The sequence below is a fragment of the Impatiens glandulifera genome, chromosome 3 (assembly GCF_907164915.1).
Source record: "Impatiens glandulifera chromosome 3, dImpGla2.1, whole genome shotgun sequence".
Classification (NCBI taxonomy): Eukaryota; Viridiplantae; Streptophyta; class Magnoliopsida; order Ericales; family Balsaminaceae; genus Impatiens; species Impatiens glandulifera.
Window position 1 is genome coordinate 1,957,701 of NC_061864.1, and position 20,021 is coordinate 1,977,721.

Sequence of the window (20,021 nt, forward strand, 5' to 3'; positions counted from 1 at the left end):
CCCAAGCTACTATTTCATAATCACACATCTTATATATTTTTAAATAGCTTTAGATTTTTTTTTTTAAAGGATGTCCATAACTAATAATTCCATTTTAAACTTCACAACCAATTCTTGGATGATTTTCACATTGGTTTCTATGTTAACAATTTTTTAAAAACTAAAATATATTCTGCAAAGTTAACTAGCATGACTCTCTACTCAATTCTGGGGCCCTGAAGATTGGATATAGTTGGATCTTATGCTAACTTTTTTTTTTTCAATCTCTTTTATAAAAGAATATAAAATATATAATATTTAATGTTAAATTTAATAAAAATAATTTAACTTATATAATTAGTTATGTTATTTATAACTTTAATGGTATAAATGAAGGATTCAAAATTCGAGAATATATATATATATATATTTAACCTGAATCTATGTTACTTAACCTATATTAGGTATATTGTATCACCATATGAATTGATCATGTCCCCAACTTCAACTTAAACGATTTTATTGGGAATCAAATCTAAGTTTTTTTTTTTTTTTTTTTGTCTCTTTCCAAACTTCAGTTTATATTATTCTTTTAAGATAAATGACAAAAACTAATTAGCAAAATTTGAATAAGTGAAGGAGAAACATACCTTAATATGAAAATGTAACATTATATTTGTCAGTTTGACAGGAATCTTGGGACTTTCATTCCATATCCACACATCTGTCTTTGAACTCTGTTACAAAAATAGGAATAAGAGTAACTAATTAACAATTGAGTAATGACAAATAGAGACAATAAAGTATTTTAAGTAAACTCACGTTGGAGCAAGTTGGCCGATGCTTTTCAGCTCATGGCCTGTGTACTTATCAAAAACTCTACCAGAGAACAAAACCACATAAGACTTATTTCTTGTAGTTGGAAGGCCTCTGTTAGCAAGTAAATCTAAGTCTCTATCGTGTAGTTCGCGTCCATTCACGTAGATTTCAGTGTTTCCGCCTCCACAGCGATCTGGCATGGGACAACTTAATTCCTCGATAAATGGCTGCAAGATAATTGCACAATTATTGCTTGAAAATTTAAAAAACTATGCCATTATATAATCTCTCACAGGGATTATTCCAAGGCAAGGATGACCAATTACGCCCCAAAATCCAGCTTGGAAATCATACCTGATCGATCAGAACAAGACTAATGATTCGAATCGAATTGGAAAAATCCAGTAGAAAGTAAAACGGAAAAGCTAAAGATATTTTTACTTACCAGTAGTTTCCAGGTTGAATAGGTCCAGCAAACTTTTCAGCTTTCTGGACTATATGATCTGCCAAAGGTTTCCCATTAATAAATACATTTGGTTTCATTTCAACACTTCCACTGGAGCTTGGGATTTCCTTGCCTAGATCAGTTTTATTATGATTCCTTTCTTGGCTAATCCCAACTTGATCATCCATTTCAGTTTCTACTGATGTATCTTCCTTATGATTTGTCACTAGGCATTCATTCAATTCAGTTTTCATCGTTCCATCTCCTTCTTCCATTTTTTCATAGGGGGAAATGCTTTTTTCTAAAGTAGCCTTCTCCTGATTACCAAATTCACTCTTTCCCACTGACACTATATTGGATTCAGCGACTGTGAAGTGGAAATCGAAACTAGAATTATCAAAATCAATGGAACAAGACTCTTTGGTACCAAATCTTTGATGGTTATAAGTATGTAAGTTTGTCCCTGATGTACCAACTTCATTCAAAACCTGATTGGATGCTTTAGGAATGGGAACAATCTTGTTCTTCTCAATTCTGATAAAAAATATAGCAGAACAGTTTCCACAGCAGAGTTGTTGTTCATTTCTGACATTCATGACACCCTTTCGAGGCAACTTCAACAATTCAAAGCAACTAGTGCACAGCATAAATGGGGCACCACCAGCTATAGGCTTATAGACCAATTTCTTTCTAAGGGAATCCACCATCTTTCCAGGAGACTGATGAATAAAGTCAGAAGTCTCTGGAACTAGGATGTTATCAGCATAACATTTCAAGCAAGAGCAATCAGGCTTATGATAGAAAGCTTCACGGTCATCATGTGAACGATTCCCATCAAAATTCCTGTGATAGTTTTTCCCTGGGTAATGAGATTGTATCTGGTCTGAAGGCCTTTTGGCTGTTTGATTTGGAGACCAATTACCGTTATGAACAGGATAAACCTCATGTGCATCCAGATTGAACTTATGGATGGGAGGAAGAGGTCTATGATTATATTCGCCATAAGATTCATGTGAAACGTGCCTATTATGCAAATTGTTTGAAAGATTTGGTGTGTAGTATCCATGCCCGGCATAATGGTTAGTCCCAGTAGGAACTATTCTATTCTTGTGAAATCTTTGCCTAGGGCTCTCTGTCACAATATCACAAGATCTGATAATTTGATCCTTTAGTTCATCAATCTTCTTCAGGAGCTCGTCTCTTCCATTGTGCTGCACGTGGTCAACTCTATCTAAGTAATGGTTAGCAGTTGTTTGCTCATACTGATCGACATAAGGTAAATTTGAAAACCTCATTCTTCCTGGAAAACGTATGCCGCTCCCTTCAATTCCAATCTCATTCCTCCTAGAACTCAAATCTTCTATGTAAGACCTAGTTCGTGATGTACAGCCTGCAGGTCTACCGCCATTGTTTTGCTCCATCCCGTTCATTTCCACGCCATGTCCATCGTCGAACACTGATTTATTATAACTTGTCTTTCTAATATCATCCTTCAAGTCATCAAACGTAAAATCCATATCTCCAAACACTTTCTCTTACTTATTACATGCTACCATAAGATCAAGTACTACTAGCTAGGTTATTTATGCTATTAGTTTGTTTATCCTTCTTAGAACCCTAACTAAGCTCATTGCAGACAAAGTCTCCAATAATTCATTACTGATCAAACAGCTTATGTTTGCTTAATATCAAATCCAGTCATCCAGCATCACATAATTCTCAAGAACTTAAGATGTTGCGATAAAAGTACGTAGGAAACAGTTATGAAAAGAGAATCACACCTGAAGAACAGCAGCGAGAGGCAGCTACGAAATGAGATTTCCGCGCTTCAGGCATCCAATTCCAATCACTTTCATAATCATAATCATCATCTTCCTACCTTCCATATGTATATACACCACAGTATAATGGATGGAATTGTTCAAAGTTCTTGACGAATGCCATTTGTTCTCTTCCTTCAGCAATATATATGAAGTTGAGAGTCGGTCGTTGAAACTGCCATTAAATTTATTGCATTATAGCAGTTAGTCTAATTAAAATTTATATACCATATTTTCATTATAATACACTGATAACTTATAATAAAAAAGTTTATTTTGTTTGCGCAATAATATACAGTACAAATCAAAAAGTACAAATATGATTATTATGTTTAATAAAATTGAAAGGGAGGTGAACCAACTTAAATTTCCTGGTGACCCCTTCTTCTCCAATTATATATGTGATTATTATTATTAGTTATTTTTATTGAAGAGTTGTTGATTGACATAAGATAAGAAGAAGACTTTATAGGATTTGCCATCCACTTTCAATTATTTAAAACTATTGTTATTTTTCATGACTGCACGTACGTACGGTTGAATATTATGCATGATTAATTGCTTATATTATACTGTTTTAATTAACTGTAAATATCTTATGCCAACTACCTAGATTTAGTGCTTTAACACAATCTTTGCTTATCAGAAATTAGACTTTAAAATATATAATTTTTAGTTTAAGAATTAGTACTTCTCTGCATTATTATGTTCTTTCATTTCAACTTAAGACATTTTTAGTAGGAATCAAGTATAATTTTTAAAAAATAAACTCTTACCCTATTATGTTAAAATTTTGATAACCACTATATTTAACTTATATAATTTGTTGACTTAAGTTTTGTTCTTGTCATTGGTGTATTGTTGCCACCATGACTTCTTCAACCATTAAATTAGAAGTTGACATTGAGGGAATTGTTCAACTACTTGAAAACATGACTTCTTCTATTTTGGATGGTTCCTATATATACACAAATTACAATGATGAGTTTATTACAAAACCCTTCCAAGCCTGTATTTTAAAATGTTTAAAAGTTTTGATATAAAAAAATACAACTACTTAAAGAGATTATCCATGGATTACGGTACAATGGTTTGAAACTATTATTGGAATAAGAGACTATCTATGTTGATAAAATGTTTTAACTATTATTGGAATCAGAAATCGATTTACATTAGGTTGTAGTGGGCTAAAGCTCACCAATTTTCTTTTATTTTTTTTTTAAAAAAAATTGCTCACCCTAATTTCAAATTCTAGATTTGCCCCAATTGAAATGTAACTTGAATCAATTAATTATTACATATTTTGGTTGTGGTTTTGTTCTTCTTCCATAAACCAAAACTCTTGAAAATCCCATGAAACCTAAAATTGTGTGTGTGCTTGTCCTTGACCACGTTTGTTGTTGCAGAATCAGGAGACCTAATTATTTTGTTTTTGTTCCACTTGATAGGGCTGCTTCTTGCAAAACATGATATTCTTCTTCTTCTTCTTCTAATATCTTCTTCCTCCTCCTGCTGCGTGTTGTTCTCTTTCATGTGACGTTCGATATGGCGGACGACCGAAGCCAATTCGTAGGAATCATACAACCGACTTCCACAATCCCATATTGTGTTTTCTTTTCTGTCTCCCTCTAATTCATCTCTTATCTCCATTACAATATAATTCAGCCGACAATTAGGAGGAGAAGATCGAGATATGGCTTCAATTCGTTCTTCTTCCTAGCTAATTTCTCGATGCAGAAACCAGGAAATGGCGTTTTGGGCGGTCTCTTCTGATTTTTGTATAATAATAATATTATTATTATTTAAAGACATAGAAGAATAGGTGATGTGTTGACTCTTAATTTGGATATTCATATGTGGCTTTTCAAGTATAAGATGCCGATTAAAATAAATACCTTAATTTTCTTGGAGTTATTTCCATAAAAATCAATTGAAATTATGTATATCAAGTATATTTTATTTAATGATTTGACTAAGTGATTGATAATTTGATTAAGTATATAAAAGGGCCTTAAACTTAGGATATCAAAGTCCAAATTTTATTACATAATGAAAATCACTTTACAAATCACAAACAATACAAAGATTTTGGACAAAATAACAAACACCACCACCTTAAGGATTTTGGACATTAATAACTTAATTATAAATTTTTTTTTGGACTATTGTTATTTTTTAGATTCTAAAAAATAAACAATTATTCTCTAAGAAAGTTAACTATGAAAATAACTTATTATGAATCTGACGATAAAACAATTACACATAAACAAATAAGAAGTTAAATTTAGAGTTTGTCAAAGATTTATGTTAATATCAATTTCATATATATATATTTCCTTTAAACTATATATACGGAAGGGAATTGGAATTCTCAAGATCATCACTAATGATAACATAAAAAAAAAATCATTAAAATTATTAGTGAAAAATGTAACATAAACTTACGAATAACTTTCCGACTAGAATTTCAAAAGAAGATCTCTTTCGACTTAAAGTTGTTACGTTCATGTGTTCTCATGTCAGCGTCGTTCACTAGAATTTTTTTTTTTTTTTAAATATAGAATAGTACTCAAGTGTCTTTGTTCCTATTTTTTTTTAAAGATTAAATGTCTAACATTTGATTTACACTTAAAAACAACTTAAAGTTGAATTAGATGATCAATAATCCACCAATTTTTTTTTAAAAATAAATCTCACAAAGTGTTGCAATAAAATTAATTAAATTTTACATAGTAATGTATTGGTCATATATAAGTCTTTGTTTGAATACCATATTCTTGTTTGAGAGTCTAACCAATATTCAGATCTTATTCCAATATTTGCCTTTGAAAGAAGATGGGTTCTAAAAAACTTCAAACTCTAGATTTTGGTTAAACTTTTCTTTTTATCAAAACCAAACAAGTCCTTAGTAGAATGGGAAAAGAATTGGGGAAACAACTAACTTCCCAAACCGGCACTTGAGAGATTCTAGTTCAATTTTCCTTTTAAGCTTTGCCCTGCATCTCGCGAAAACAATTTCATTTTCCTTTTCTGCTGCAGAGAGATTCTCAGCGCTCAGCTTAAACGATTCAATTCTTCTCCTAGGGTTTCGGCGACGTTGTATTCTATGGGGGCGTCCGAGGATTTGGTAACAAAGTCGACTGAGACGGCGCCAGTGACAACCATCGTCAATCTGGATAAAGAGCCGAAGATAGCCGGAGTTAAGGCTCCTACTCATGCTTTACTCAGTATCTGCAAGTCTCTCGTCGCCGGTGGCGTTGCTGGAGGAGTGTAAGTTCTTTCCCTCATCGATGCGATGCAAGCAATGATTATCTTTTTTGAATATGCTTTCGAATGAAGATTATATATGGATATTGAACATCAGCAGAAATGAAAATTGAGTTTGATTCACTTTAAATCAACTTTGGAGAGTGACAACTGACATGAATAGGTTCCACGTTGTTCATAGATGAGAGTATCAACTTGATGTTTCCTTATTCAATCTTTGAATTCCTGCAGCAATTGATCTTATCCTTATTGTGCGATTCTCCTGATGCATAAATGTTAATCGCAGCTATAGAAAAATCTAATTATTGAATGGGCCTTGATAGTTATTTTTGCCATGCATAGTTTATGAGTCTATGACTTGACCTGATCTGCTTTCTTCTGCTCAGATCTCGTACTGCAGTTGCACCTTTGGAGCGTCTAAAGATTCTTCTCCAGGTAAAAAAAAATGCGTATCAAGTTTTCCCTGACTTCCTCGAGTTAACTAGCATGCAAAAGTTCACGATTCATCTTCCAACTATTTTATTTCTGGAGATTATTTATGGTTGGAGTGATGGATATAGTATTCAAAATGATATAGCTGAATGACTAGATTTGTTGACATACCAAATGTGTTATTTGTGTTAGGAACCTTCAAAGAAATATAATAGACATGTTTGATGCATATATAGACATTCAGAACAATATTAGATAATGAAACATTGTATTTCTTTCTTACTCTGTAATCTGAGCTGCTGTCTGCAATTGCAGAAAGATAGGGTGTTTTGCAGTCTTTTTCATGTAGAGTTGTTTATGTTTTGTATTGGAAAATTTTGCAGGTTCAGAATCCTCATAGTATAAAATACAATGGAACAATTCAAGGTTTGAAATATATATGGAGAACTGAGGGTTTTCGTGGACTATTTAAAGGCAATGGCACTAATTGTGCCCGCATAGTCCCCAACTCAGCAGTCAAGTTCTTTAGCTATGAGGAAGCATCTAAGTATGTTGCCTCTCTTTGTTTCATCTTCAAATTATATACCCCTTTTATATGCAATAATTTGAACTTTATTTCTTCATGTTATATGATCTTAAGCTCCTAGAAGATTTTATAGTTTATTTTGGACCTGCATGAAGTCTGAACTTGACTGCTCTTCAAGTGATTTTACTTTAATATTTGGGCAAGTGATGTGATTTTACTTTTGATGCTATTCTTTTTTCTTTGTTGATTCTTCTTAAAGCTGCATTAAGTTTGAACATATTTTCTATTGATCTCATTCTCTTTGTCATATTTAATATTTTTAATGTATGCATTTCAGTATCCCTAATGTTTATTTACCATTTGGCATCAAACAGGGGAATTCTATTACTTTATCAGCGGCAAAGTGGAAAGGGTAAGTTTATCCTTCCTTTCTCGTTTATACTGCCCTTGAGTTTCACTCGTGACTAAAATCTGGTTATATGTGTCAAGTTTGATCATATTGTAGTGGGTTGTTTTCTTTTTCTCATTTTGTTCTTTCTTTCTTGGTTGGTGCAGAAGATGCTGAGCTTACACCTCTGCTACGGCTTGGAGCCGGAGCTTGTGCTGGAATCATTGCCATGTCAGCAACCTATCCAATGGATTTGGTGCGAGGGCGCATTACAGTCCAGGTATATTTCTAATTTCACATCTCTTCTCCGGTTTAACAGTTTCCTGCCTTATTTGATTTCTGGATACCTCAAATGACAGACAGAATCATCTCCTCGCCACTATAGAGGAATTTTTCACGCTCTATCAACTGTTTTTCGCGAAGAAGGTCCACGTGCTTTATACAAAGGATGGCTCCCTTCCGTCATAGGAGTTATACCCTATGTGGGCCTCAACTTTGCGGTTTATGAATCTCTGAAGGACTGGTTGATCAAAGCTAGACCATTCGGACTAGTTGAGGAGTCTGAGTTGAGCGTCACAACAAAGCTTGCATGTGGAGCAGCTGCTGGTACGGTTGGCCAGACCGTTGCTTATCCTCTAGATGTCATCCGAAGAAGGATGCAGATGGTCGGTTGGAAAGGAGCTGCATCAGTCGTAACAGGCGGGGATGGAATGGAAAAAGTTGCACCACTGGAATATAAGGGTATGATTGATGCTTTCCGAAAGACAGTTCAATACGAGGGCATTGGTGCTTTATACAAAGGATTGGTTCCCAATTCTGTTAAGGTCAGGTCAATATATATATATATATACATATAATCAACAAATTTTCAATACTTTTTAAGACTTTTTCTTCTTTTAATTCAGGTGGTACCATCTATTGCAATTGCATTTGTTACATATGAGATGGCGAAAGATGTTCTTGGAGTGGAGGTTAAGATATCTGATTGAGCCATTTAGAGAATGATGTATATATTGTATTGGGAAGAGCAAGCAGTCTGGACTGGAATTAAAATGAGTAGCCTAATAAAAGAAAGAAAGAAAGAAAGGGATAAATTTTCAATGAATTGAATACTTGGATGCAAATTCATTCATTCTTCTTCAAATCTCTTGATTATTTGTTATTGTTATTTAAATAATGAATGTAATATTCACTTCTATCTCAAGTAAATACAACTTGAATAATTATCTTAAAACTAGTTCTTAAATAATGATATATGATTCGAAGAAGGTAACAGGTTGTTGTAAATACAACTATTGCAACTTTCAAATAATTGAGGATAGAGGGATAAAAGAATTTTCACTTCTAAAGAAACAACTGCCCTTTAGTACATACAACATGGTCAATTAGCTTCAAATACAGAGATTCATGTTGATCACAAAACATTAAAAAAAAGAAACAGTGAACTAATCTTCTTCTTCATCATTGGCTGATTGCTTCTGCTTTTTCCATTTGTACGCAGCTTCAAGAATCTTAAGAGTTGGTGCTTGTGTTTCTTCTGGGAACAAGTAGTCAATGTATTCTTCGTATCTGTTCATTTTTAAACAAATATTATTCCACATATCTTCTACCAAGAACAAGCAAAGCAAAGCAAAGCAAAACAAAACAAAAGCATACCCTTCGAGACCATCCTCCGCTCCTATCTGCCGTCTCCTCTTTAGTTTCTTGGGCATCTTCGAGCGGACTAAACTCTCATCGCCCAAATCTCCAAATTTGCGTTCAACAACCAACCACTTCTCCAACAGCATAGCTCTCTCTTCTTTCAGTTCCGGGGCTGAGGTTCTAAAATGGTTTATGGCTCTCTCAAATATTCCTGAAAATTCCAAGGGAAGATATATAAATATAAACCAACAAAACACACAATTCAGCATTGGTTGGTTTGTTGCTTACCTCTACTCCGTTCAAGGCATTCGGCTGAGTCCAGGCTTTCCACAGCAGAAGCCTCAAATTCAGCATAACTAATCCAAACCTTAACATGTTTTGTTCTATCCAAAAGCCTCTCGTACAGTTCTCTAGCTCTTTGAAATTCTGCTTGTGATATTTCATAGTCGATGTATTTCTGCATACAAGTGATACACGAAATTAGTATATTATACTATATATGACTTTCAAGTTTCAAGAAAGAAAAGGAATTTACCTTCCATAGAGCTTCAGGCATATCGAGAGCTGGTTGAGCAATTGCAAGCTCAAAGATAGCTCTAGCCCTCTCGGTTTCAATTAGGTCTTTCTCTAGCTCTGCATACTTTATCCAACCGTAGCAATTCTCGGGGGACCATTCCAAATACTTTTCATATAGCTTTCGACAACGATCAATGTTTCCAAGATTCAGTTCTATCTCGATGTACTTCTTGAATATCTGTTTCCGGAAAATGCAAATTCATATCAAAATTCTAAGCTCCTAAACGCATGGGTTATCCCACCCCAATCACTTTAGCAATCAACCAAGCTAAGTATGTTTTATAAATGATACAAATCAAATGGATGCTTACTCACTTTGTGTTTCGGGCATCTTCCAATGGCATTTCCAAGGATTTGTCTGGCAGCTTTCAGGTTGAGTTGCCTTATTTCAAACTTAGCAGCCATTAACCAAATTTTAGAAAACGAAAACTTTGCATGTGGAATTAAATTAAGACATTCCCTGCAAAATTGGCTTTTATTAATAAAATTCTCTTAAAAGAATTTTGAACAATTCTAAGCATGAGCCCGAAGTAAAACTTACCTGTATACATCTCTAGTCCGGTTCATATCTTGTGCATCAAGTTCTTCATATAAAGCATAGTTAATCCTGAATTAGAAATTAAGAAATTAAAATAAAACAGATAAGAAAATATGAACTACTGGAATATGATGGAGTTTCATGTTTCATTTATACCACAAATATATATAACGCTGCCAATATCGCTTCTCTTCAGCTGGAGGAACGTTGGCGATAGATCTCTCGTAAACCTCGCGAATTCGATCTTTGTTTCCTGCGCTTTCTTCCAACTTAATGTAATCAAACCACGTGTCGTAGTTCATTGGGTTCTTCCTCACTTCATCCTCGTACTGAAACCTTCTCTTCGCAACAATGGCATCCTCTATACCATCCTTATCACCGTATTGCTTCTCAAAAGATACAAATTTTCTATACAGGTCTTCTGCACGCCCTTTTGGGATGTGATCAAGTGAGTATTTGTAGATACACCTCGCTCTTTCTATCTCCTTACACCGTTCTTCAAATTCAGCAAACGCGACAAACAGCTGCTCTGCATCTTCGTCTTCAGCAAGCAACCCTACAGCCCTTTCATAGCAATTCCTTGATCGTCCAACCTCTCCGTTCTTCATTTCAAACTTACAATATCTAATCCAAGCACTGACTTTTGGATGACACTGCACAAATCTCTCGAAGATTCCTCTTGCTCTTTCGATTTCGTTGTAACGGAGTTCGAACTTTATGTAGGAAAGCCAGCCTTGTTGATCGGGTGACCAACCCATCCACCTCTCGAAGATCTGACGAGCTCCTGCAACGTTTCCAAGCATCTCCTCCATGTGAATGTACTTGTACCACAGCTGATCAACTCTAGGAAGAAGAGTAACGGCTCTATCCCAGACATTTCTTGCGTGATTGACGAACTTGTTCTTCATCTCAGTTTCGGCGTACTTTAACCAAAGAGTGTGATTCCTGTAATCGACTTCTAGTGCTCGTTCCCAAATGGAACGAGCACGGTTGAAATCCTTCTGTGATTCCTCCCATTGGGCGTACTTCACCCATACGCTAATGTTCCATCGCACGCGGCGGATTAGATCTTCGAATTCCTTGCGCTTGCGGAGACAATAGTCGTTCAATTCGGTGACATCTGTGATCTTTTGCTTTGGTGGTCGGATTTCAGCCTCTTGCCTTTCTCGTGCTTCACGGAGGATCTGCTCCGCAGTGATCTGAATCGAGGCAGGAGTCTTGTTCTTGACACGAGTGGGACGAGGAAGCTTAACTTCAGTGTCTTTCTTGGTAAGAAAACCTAGGGAAGGGTCTGATTCCTTGTTATTCCCCCCCATCTTCTTCTTCGCTGGCTCAATCTAACCCAAGTCTGATATTTTAAAGCAGGACAAAGTTTGTTTGTTTCAAATGATGATAAAATAGCAATTAAGTCTACTAGTGTGGTATTATTTTACACATTGACAGTAAGCATAGAATGAAATCTACAATAGTCTAATTCTAACAATGCAATACATCAACTGGAGTGTTCACCATCTTATGTCATATCAACAATCACAACAGAATCGTCTTCCAATTTAAGTAATGTTAAAGTTAATGATGATAAATTCCAGAAGATGCTAGTTCTCAAAATTAACATACTAACATCATCATCATAATTCAGCTAATTCAACCTAAACTAACAGTCTAACACTACGAATATCTAATTAAACTAACCTACTTAATTAAACTAAGAATTGATCTATGTGCATAAGACATTTAGGAATTAGGGTTAAACTTTTAAGAAGAAGAAACATAAATTAATCTAAGAATTCATCTACGTGCATAAGACATTTAGAAATTAGGGCTTAACTTTTAAGAAGAAGAAACATACCAATACAAAGTCGGCTGTCGTTCGCTCGCTCGCTCGCTCGCTCGCTCGGAGAAGACGGTAACTGGAGCCTGCCTGCCTGCCTGCCTGCCTGGAGAACAGAGGAAGAGCTGCCGCTCTAGGTCTGGAGAAGAGGAAAATCGCCACTCGCTGAAGAAAGAAGGAAAGGCCTTTTTCGGATCGATCGGGGAATGAGAAAAATAAAATAATGTGGATATATGAGTTAGGGTTTCTTATTATAGATAATATTGTAATTAGGGATAGTATATATATATATTAGAGAATAAATATATAATATTATTAGTTATATTTTATTTATATGAATATAAATGTTTTTTTTTTAATAATTGTTTTTATATTTAATTTTTTATATATAAATGATTTAATATTAATTTTATAATGGAAGCAAATGTTGGATACGATCACCAAATTGAACGGATTAGTTTTGATTATAATCTCATCTTTTCATTTTCCCTAAATTCTTTCCAATAATAATATTGCTATTTAGTTTCTAGGAACAAATATTTGTAGAAGAGACAAAGGTTTACAATCTATTGTCTTGAAGAGACATCTTAAAGCACCTTTCATCAGTAATTGGGAATCTGTTTTGTTTTCATTCTATCTCTATTGCTGGGAAGGGATATGCTGCATAACTGGAACAAACTGAGAGTTTCAGACTACTTATGTTATAGAAATTTAGTGTTTTAATCTAACAAGGGTTACATGATCCTCATAGAAAAATGTTACATTGGTTTAATATTGCTTACAGGTTGGTCTTACTTAGTTTATATATTTTCGAGATAAAAAATTTTGCAGCATTAATTAGTTATAATGATTAGAAAATTATTTGGTTTTGTTGGCAGGCATATGTAGGATATGCAAAGAAAGAATGACCTTGCAGGTATAAATAATTTATAAGTTTAAATCCATAACTTGATTAGCTAGGTTTGGCCACATTCAAGTCATGTCTAAGAATGACCTTTTTTAATGGATCAAGGTTCATGCATACATTACTGCAGCTTACAGAATTGGGTTCAAGATCTATACTGATGCAATGGTAATTAAGATGATATGTTTTTTTACTTGTAAAGCCATATTAGATAAGATGATTCATCAAATTTTTTTTTTTGTAGGGTTCTTATTTGTTTAATTTAGTTGATGAAATCTGATCCTTTAAAATATATGTTGTTGTATATATATATATATAGGTTTTCCCAAACTCTATCATGATCCACATCACATGTGTTAATTCAGATAAATCCTTTCAGATTAAACTTATTACTATGCTCTTTTCATATGATTTGGATATGAAAAGAAGGAAGTCTTTTTGAAAGACTAAACATCTTGCCTTGACCTTGGTAATGAGATTGTATCTGGTCTGAAGGCCTTTTGGATGTTTGATTTGGATACCAATTACCGTTTTGAACATCCAGATTGATCTTATGGATGGAAGGAAGAGGTTTATGATTGATTATATTCGCCATAACATTCATGTGAAACGTGCCTATTATGCAAATTGTTTTGGAAGGATTTGGTGTGTAGTATCCATGCCCGGCATTAAGGTAGATTTGAAAACCTCCTTCTTCCTGGAAAACGTCTAACCGCTCCTTTCAATTCCAATCTCATTCCTCCTAGAACTCAAATCTTCTATGGAAAGCCTAGTTCGTGATGTACAGCCTGCAGGTCTACCACCATTGTTTTGCTCCATCGCGTTCATTTCCCCGCCATGTCCATCCATCATCGAACACTGATTTATTAGTAGGAGGCTTCGAAGGTTGTCTAAATCTAGAATCGTAATAATATCATCCTTCAAGTCAAAAATACAACTACTTAAAAGATTACAAAAACCTTCCAAACCTATATTTTAAAATGTTTAGAAGTTTTGACATAAAATTTACAACTACTTATAAGATTACCCATGGACGACCGGTATAATTGTTTGAAACTATTAGTGGAATCAAAAGACTATCCATCTATGTTAGTGGAATCAGAAACCCAACTACAGAGATTCATGTTGATCACAAAACATTAAAAAAGAAAACAGAGAACTAATCTTCTTCTTCTTCATCAATGTCTGATTGCTTCTGTTTTTTCCATTTGTACGCAGCTTCAAGTATCTTCAGAGTTGGTGCTTGTGTTTCTTCTGGGAACAAGTAGTCAATGTATTCTTCGTATCTGTTCATTTTTAAACAAATCCAATTCCATTATCCATTATATATATCTTCTATCCAAAACAAGCAAAAACAAAACAAAAACATACCCTTCAAGACCATCCTCCGCCCCTATCTGCCGTCTCCTCTTTAGTTTCTTGGGCATCTTCGAACGGACTAAACTCTCATCGCCCAACTCTCCAAATTTGCGTTCAACAACCAACCACTTCTCCAACAGCATAGCTCTCTCTTCTTTCAGTTCCGGGGCTGATGTTCTAAAATGATTTATGCCTCTCTCAAATATTCCTGAAAATTCCAAGGGAGGAGATATATCAATTTAAACCAACAAAACACACAATTCAGCATTGGTTGGTTGGTTTGTTGCTTACCTCTACTTCGTTCAAGGCATTTGGCTGAGTCCAGGCTTTCCTCAGCAGACGCTTCAAATTCAGCATAACTAATCCAAACATTAATATGCTTTGTTCTATCCAAAAGCCTCTCGTAGAGTTCTCTAGCTCTTTGGAATTCGAATTCTGATATTTCATAGTCAATGTATTTCTGCATACAAGTGATACACGGAATTAAATAATAATAATAATAATATAACTGACTTTCAAGTTTCAAAAAAGAAAAGGAATTTACCTTCCATAGAGCTTCAGGCATATCGAGAGCTGGTTGAGCAATAGCAAGCTCAAAGATAGCTCTAGCCCTATCCGTTTCAGTTAGGTCTTTCTCTAGCTCTGCATACTTTATCCAGCCGTAGCAATTCTCGGGGGACCATTCCAAATACTTTTCATATAGCTTTCGACAACGATCAATGTTTCCAAGGTTTAGTTCTATCTCGATGTACTTTTTGAATATCTGTTTCCGGGAAAATGCAAATTCATATCAAAACTCTAAACTACTAAACGCATGGGTTATCACTTTAGCAATCAACCAAGCTAAGTATGTTTTATTAATGATACAAATCAAATGGATGCTTACTCACTTTGTGTTTCGGCCATCTTCCAATGGCGTTTCCAAGGATTTGTCTAGCAGCTTTCAGGTTGAGTTGCCTTATTTCAAACTTAGCAGCCATTAACCAAATTTTAGAAAACGAAAACTTTGCATGTGGAATTAAATTAAGACATTCCCTGCAAATTTGGCATTCATTAATAAAATTCCCTTAAAAGAATTTAGAACAATTCTAAGCATAAGCCCAAAGTAAAACTTACCTGTATACATCTCTAGTCCGGTTCATATCTTGTGCATCAAGTTCTTCAAATAAAGCATAGTTAATCCTGGATTAGAAATTAAGAAATCAAAACAAAACAGATAAAGAAAATATGAACTGGAATATGATGGAGTTTCACGTTTCTTTTATACCACAAATATATATAACGCTGCCAATATCGCTTCTCTTCTGCTGGAGGAACGTTGGCAATGGATTTCTCGTAAACCTCGCGAGTTCGATCTTTGTTTCCTGCGCTTTCTTCCAACTTAATGTAATCAAACCACGTGTCGTAGTTCATTGGGTTCTTCCTCACTTGATCCTCGTACTGAAACCTTCTCTTCCCAACAATGGCGTCCTCTATACCACCCTTATCACCGTATTGCTTCTCAAAAGATACAAATTTTTTATACAGGTCCTCTGCACGCCCTTTTGGGATGTGATCAAGTGCGTATTTGTAGATACGCCTCGCTCTTTCTATCTCCTTACAACGTTCTTCAAATTCAGCAAACACGACAAACAGCTGCTCTGCATCTTCGTCTTCAGCAAGCAACCCTACAGCCCTTTCATAGCAATTCCTTGATCGTCCAACCTCTCCGTTCTTCATTTCAAACTTACAATATCTAATCCAAGCACTGACTTTTGGATGACACTGCACGAATCTCTCGAAGATTCCTCTTGCTCTTTCGATTTCTTTGTAACGGAGTTCGAACTTTATGTAGGAAAGCCAGCCTTGTTGATCGGGTGACCAACCCATCCACCTCTCGAAGATCTGGCGAGCTCCTGCAACGTTTCCAAGCATCTCCTCCATGTGAATGTACTTGTACCACAGCTGATCAACTCTAGGAAGAAGAGTAACGGCTCGATCCCAGACATTTCTTGCGTCATTGACGAACTTGTTCTTCATCTCAGTTTCGGCGTACTTTAACCAAAGAGTGTGATTCCTGTAATCGACTTCTAGTGCTCGTTCCCAAATGGAACGAGCACGGTTGAAATCCTTCTGCGATTCCTCCCATTGAGCGTACTTGATCCAAACGCTGTCGTTCAATCGGACGCGGCGGATTAGATCTTCGAATTCCTTGCGCTTAAGGATACGATAGTCGTTTAGTTCGGTGACATCTGTGATCTTCTGCTTTGGTGGTCGGATTTCAGGCTCTTGCCTTTCTCGTGCTTCACGGAGGATCTGCTCCGCAGTGATCTGAATCGAGGCAGGAGCCTCGTTCTTCACATGGGTTGGACGAGGAAGCTTAACTTCAGTGTCCTTCTTGGTAAGAAAACCTAAGGAAGGGTCTGATTCCTTGTTATTCCCTCCCATCTTCTACGTTGGCTCAAAATCTAACCCAATGCTGATATATATCACAAGAAGAAGGACAAAGTTTGTTTGTTTCAAATGATGATCAAATAGCAATTAAGTCTACTAGTAAGCATAGAATGAAATCTACAATAGTCGGATTCTAACAATGCAATGCAATGCAATGCAATACATCAAATGGAGTGTTCATCATCTTATGTCATAACCTAAATAATCTTCCAATACAATGCATAAGACATTTAGGAATTAGGGTTTAACTTTTTAAGAAGAAGAAACGTACCAATATGAAGTCTGAAAAATAGAGGAAGGATTTAACGGTTGAGAATTTAAAAAGGAAATAATATATTAAATTATTATATATTTCGATTATTTTAAATTAAATATATATATAGGGTTAGTTTGATTTAGTTTATTCTCAACTTATTGACATCAGCTTATTCAGTTTATTCTTAATATGATTTCAGCTTATTTAATCGTTAAACTTGAGTATGTTTGATAGAGCTTATACACTAACTTATTTATTTTTAATATTTATAATAATTAATATTATTTAATAATTAATATTATATATAGATATAATGTTATATATATATATATATTTATTAATTTAATTTTAAATATTAATAAATGATTTAAATTAAAAAATAATATATATTTAAAAATAAATTATATTAATATATTATTTTTTATAAATTTTGTTAATATATAATTTTAGTTATTAATAAATGACTTGAATTAAAAAATAATATATTTTAAAATAAATGATATGTATATATTAATTTTATAAATATATAATTTTAAATATATTTAATATAAATATGATATAAAAAATATATAGATATATATAAAAGTATTTAATAATATTTATTAATATATTTTTTTCATATTTTCACACTCCTCCTACCCAATTTTTAATTGTCAATTTATTTTAGTGTTTTCTCACACTCTTAGTGTTATCATTCATTTCGGGATTCATCTCAATTGTAATCAATATTTTGACTAGTTTAATTTTTAAAACTATAATTATAAATAAAAAAATGTCAAAGTATATTTATATTAAATATTTTGTTAAATTATTTTATATATTAAGATACATTTATTATAAATAATGAATAAAAATATATTTAAATGTATGTTTTTTATTATAATAATTTTATATAAAAATATAAAAATATTATAAATATATGAAATATACAAGAGAATGAATAAAATAATTAGAAAAAGATTAAATAGATGAAAGATAATGAATAAAATAATTAAAAATAAATGAGAGAGAATTAATAAAAAAATATTTAAAAATGATGAGAGAGAAAAATGCATTATAATTTTAAACATTGAGATTATAATCTTAAAACTGAGGAGGGAGGTAGAGAGAAAATTGAGTTTAAACGCAGTGTGTGTTTGATTGTAATTTTTTGCCTGAACTTATTACACTACTGTATCACGGTTTATAAACAACGCTAAAATTAATGAGACCATTAGAGAATCAGCAGCGCACAAGACCTCTGCCCTCTTATTTTGTGAAATCAATATTCCACATCAGCAAAAAGCGGACACATATTATACTTGGCCAAAACACTCAATGCTTCCGTCCGTCCTCTTATCTAAATAATAAATTTTATTTATACTATTTTAAATAAATAAATAATTTATACTATTATAACTAAAGCAAAATTTGAGATTTTAAACCCTAAAACGTATTAATATAATTAATAAAAAATATATATTAATTTATTTAAAATATATATTTATTAATTAAATATATAAGTAATATTCCTGTATTATATATATTATAGGAAATTTTGAAAATTTCATCCTTAAAACATGTTAATATAATTAATAAAAAATATAAAATATTTTTATAATTTAAAATATATTATAATATTAAAAATATTACAAAAATAATGAATTACAATAAAACACATAAAATTTTAAACCTTACGGACATTATGGACATTATAGAATTGTGAAATATGCTCCACCAAATCGGTTTGTAATTGACGAAATTTTTGTTTGTCACAATATAAAACATGTTAATATAATTAATAGAAAAATATATTAATTTATTTAAAATATATATTTACTAAATAAATATAAATATAACTAATATTAAATACATTGAAATATAAAATATTTTTATAATTTAAAATATATTATAATATTAAAAATATTAATAGAATAAATTTGAGAATATAAAACATATATTCCTATATTATAGGAAAATTTGAGAATATATAATTAATATTTCTATATTATAATAAAATATAAAATATTTGTATAATTTAAAATATATTATAATATTTTTATAATTAAATATATAATTAATATTATAATAAAATTTTAGAATGAACGATTAAAAAAATATGTTTTCAAAATCATTCACTTAGTTAAGGTAATTTTATTTTCCTAATTTATCTCTCTCCTAATATATATATTTCTATTTTTTTATAAAAATTATGATAATTATTAATTTATATCTCTTTTTATATTTATTAATTTTTTATTATTTTATTTCTCATTTATATATATATATTATTTTCTCTTCATTAATTTTATATAATAACTTTTATATTTATATATTTAATATTAAATATATATTTATTTTTATATATAAATATTTATAATATACATATTATTATATATAACGACGCTTAAAAAATAATCTCTCCTCGTCATGATATCAATATCAATTATCTTTCTTAATTTATCTTAATTATTTTTTCTCTCCTAATATATATATATATATATATTTTTTTTTTTTTCTTTTTTAAATATTTATAATAATAATAATAATCTTTAAACAATATATATATATATATATATTATATATATTTCTCTTTTATAAATATTTATAATAATAATAATAATCTTTAAATTTTCTTTTTATGGTAATTACTAATTTATTTTTGATGAAAGATTTCATCAAAATTTAACATCTTTTTTATTATTATTTTTATTATTTCTGGATGAAATATTGTTACACTAAATTCTTTTTATATTTTAGATATTATTATATTTTTTTAATATATTATTTGTACACATGATTAACATCTTCATCAATTTCTTCCCCAA

At 32.4% G+C, this 20,021-nt stretch overlaps 4 protein-coding genes across 4 annotated transcripts; 1 reads left to right on the top strand and 3 right to left on the bottom strand.

Moving 5' to 3' along the window:
* Positions 1 to 626: 626 nt before the first annotated feature.
* Positions 627 to 3,168, bottom strand: LOC124929086. The gene is made up of 4 exons (XM_047469355.1): positions 1,244 to 3,168; positions 1,092 to 1,152; positions 802 to 1,025; positions 627 to 716 (listed from the first exon to the last, which is right to left on the bottom strand). The coding sequence occupies exons 1-4, from the start codon at positions 2,758 to 2,760 to the stop codon at positions 659 to 661; spliced, it is 1,860 nt and encodes a 619-aa protein (XP_047325311.1). The 5' UTR covers positions 2,761 to 3,168; the 3' UTR covers positions 627 to 658.
* Positions 3,169 to 6,028: 2,860 nt separating this feature from the next.
* LOC124929089 (mitochondrial adenine nucleotide transporter ADNT1-like) lies at positions 6,029 to 8,831 on the top strand. Its single transcript, XM_047469357.1, has 7 exons — positions 6,029 to 6,333; positions 6,717 to 6,765; positions 7,146 to 7,309; positions 7,663 to 7,700; positions 7,844 to 7,956; positions 8,036 to 8,500; positions 8,582 to 8,831. Exons 1-7 carry the CDS (start codon positions 6,170 to 6,172, stop codon positions 8,663 to 8,665), a joined length of 1,077 nt encoding a protein of 358 aa, XP_047325313.1. The 5' UTR covers positions 6,029 to 6,169; the 3' UTR covers positions 8,666 to 8,831.
* Positions 8,832 to 8,948: 117 nt separating this feature from the next.
* Positions 8,949 to 12,478, bottom strand: LOC124929085 (crooked neck-like protein 1). The gene is made up of 8 exons (XM_047469354.1): positions 12,281 to 12,478; positions 10,588 to 11,779; positions 10,435 to 10,500; positions 10,209 to 10,353; positions 9,853 to 10,071; positions 9,606 to 9,774; positions 9,333 to 9,528; positions 8,949 to 9,245 (listed from the first exon to the last, which is right to left on the bottom strand). The coding sequence occupies exons 2-8, from the start codon at positions 11,745 to 11,747 to the stop codon at positions 9,122 to 9,124; spliced, it is 2,079 nt and encodes a 692-aa protein (XP_047325310.1). The 5' UTR covers positions 11,748 to 11,779; positions 12,281 to 12,478; the 3' UTR covers positions 8,949 to 9,121.
* A 1,722-nt stretch (positions 12,479 to 14,200) lies between these two features.
* On the bottom strand, positions 14,201 to 17,107 carry LOC124929870 (crooked neck-like protein 1). Its single transcript, XM_047470255.1, has 7 exons — positions 15,793 to 17,107; positions 15,642 to 15,707; positions 15,416 to 15,560; positions 15,070 to 15,288; positions 14,817 to 14,985; positions 14,538 to 14,733; positions 14,201 to 14,452 (listed from the first exon to the last, which is right to left on the bottom strand). The coding sequence occupies exons 1-7, from the start codon at positions 16,950 to 16,952 to the stop codon at positions 14,326 to 14,328; spliced, it is 2,082 nt and encodes a 693-aa protein (XP_047326211.1). The 5' UTR covers positions 16,953 to 17,107; the 3' UTR covers positions 14,201 to 14,325.
* Positions 17,108 to 20,021: the final 2,914 nt, after the last annotated feature.

Excerpts from the sequence above, each read along its gene's own strand:
- LOC124929086 (XM_047469355.1), bottom strand. The coding sequence starts at position 2,760 with ATGGATTTTACGTTTGATGACTTGAAGGATGATATTAGAAAGACAAGT. Across the intron at positions 1,153-1,243 it reads ATTCAACCTGGAAACTACTG|GTATGATTTCCAAGCTGGAT; the intron begins GTAAGTAAAAAT and ends CTGATCGATCAG. Across the intron at positions 717-801 it reads ATCGGCCAACTTGCTCCAAC|AGTTCAAAGACAGATGTGTG; the intron begins GTGAGTTTACTT and ends TTTTTGTAACAG.
- LOC124929089 (XM_047469357.1), top strand. The coding sequence starts at position 6,170 with ATGGGGGCGTCCGAGGATTTGGTAACAAAGTCGACTGAGACGGCGCCA. Across the intron at positions 6,334-6,716 it reads GGTGGCGTTGCTGGAGGAGT|ATCTCGTACTGCAGTTGCAC; the intron begins GTAAGTTCTTTC and ends TCTTCTGCTCAG. Across the intron at positions 8,501-8,581 it reads TGGTTCCCAATTCTGTTAAG|GTGGTACCATCTATTGCAAT; the intron begins GTCAGGTCAATA and ends CTTTTAATTCAG.
- LOC124929085 (XM_047469354.1), bottom strand. The coding sequence starts at position 11,747 with ATGGGGGGGAATAACAAGGAATCAGACCCTTCCCTAGGTTTTCTTACC. Across the intron at positions 10,501-10,587 it reads CAGCGTTATATATATTTGTG|GATTAACTATGCTTTATATG; the intron begins GTATAAATGAAA and ends TTTCTAATTCAG. Across the intron at positions 9,775-9,852 it reads TGCCTGAAGCTCTATGGAAG|AAATACATCGACTATGAAAT; the intron begins GTAAATTCCTTT and ends ACTTGTATGCAG.
- LOC124929870 (XM_047470255.1), bottom strand. The coding sequence starts at position 16,952 with ATGGGAGGGAATAACAAGGAATCAGACCCTTCCTTAGGTTTTCTTACC. Across the intron at positions 15,708-15,792 it reads CAGCGTTATATATATTTGTG|GATTAACTATGCTTTATTTG; the intron begins GTATAAAAGAAA and ends TTTCTAATCCAG. Across the intron at positions 14,734-14,816 it reads ATGCCTTGAACGAAGTAGAG|GAATATTTGAGAGAGGCATA; the intron begins GTAAGCAACAAA and ends TGGAATTTTCAG.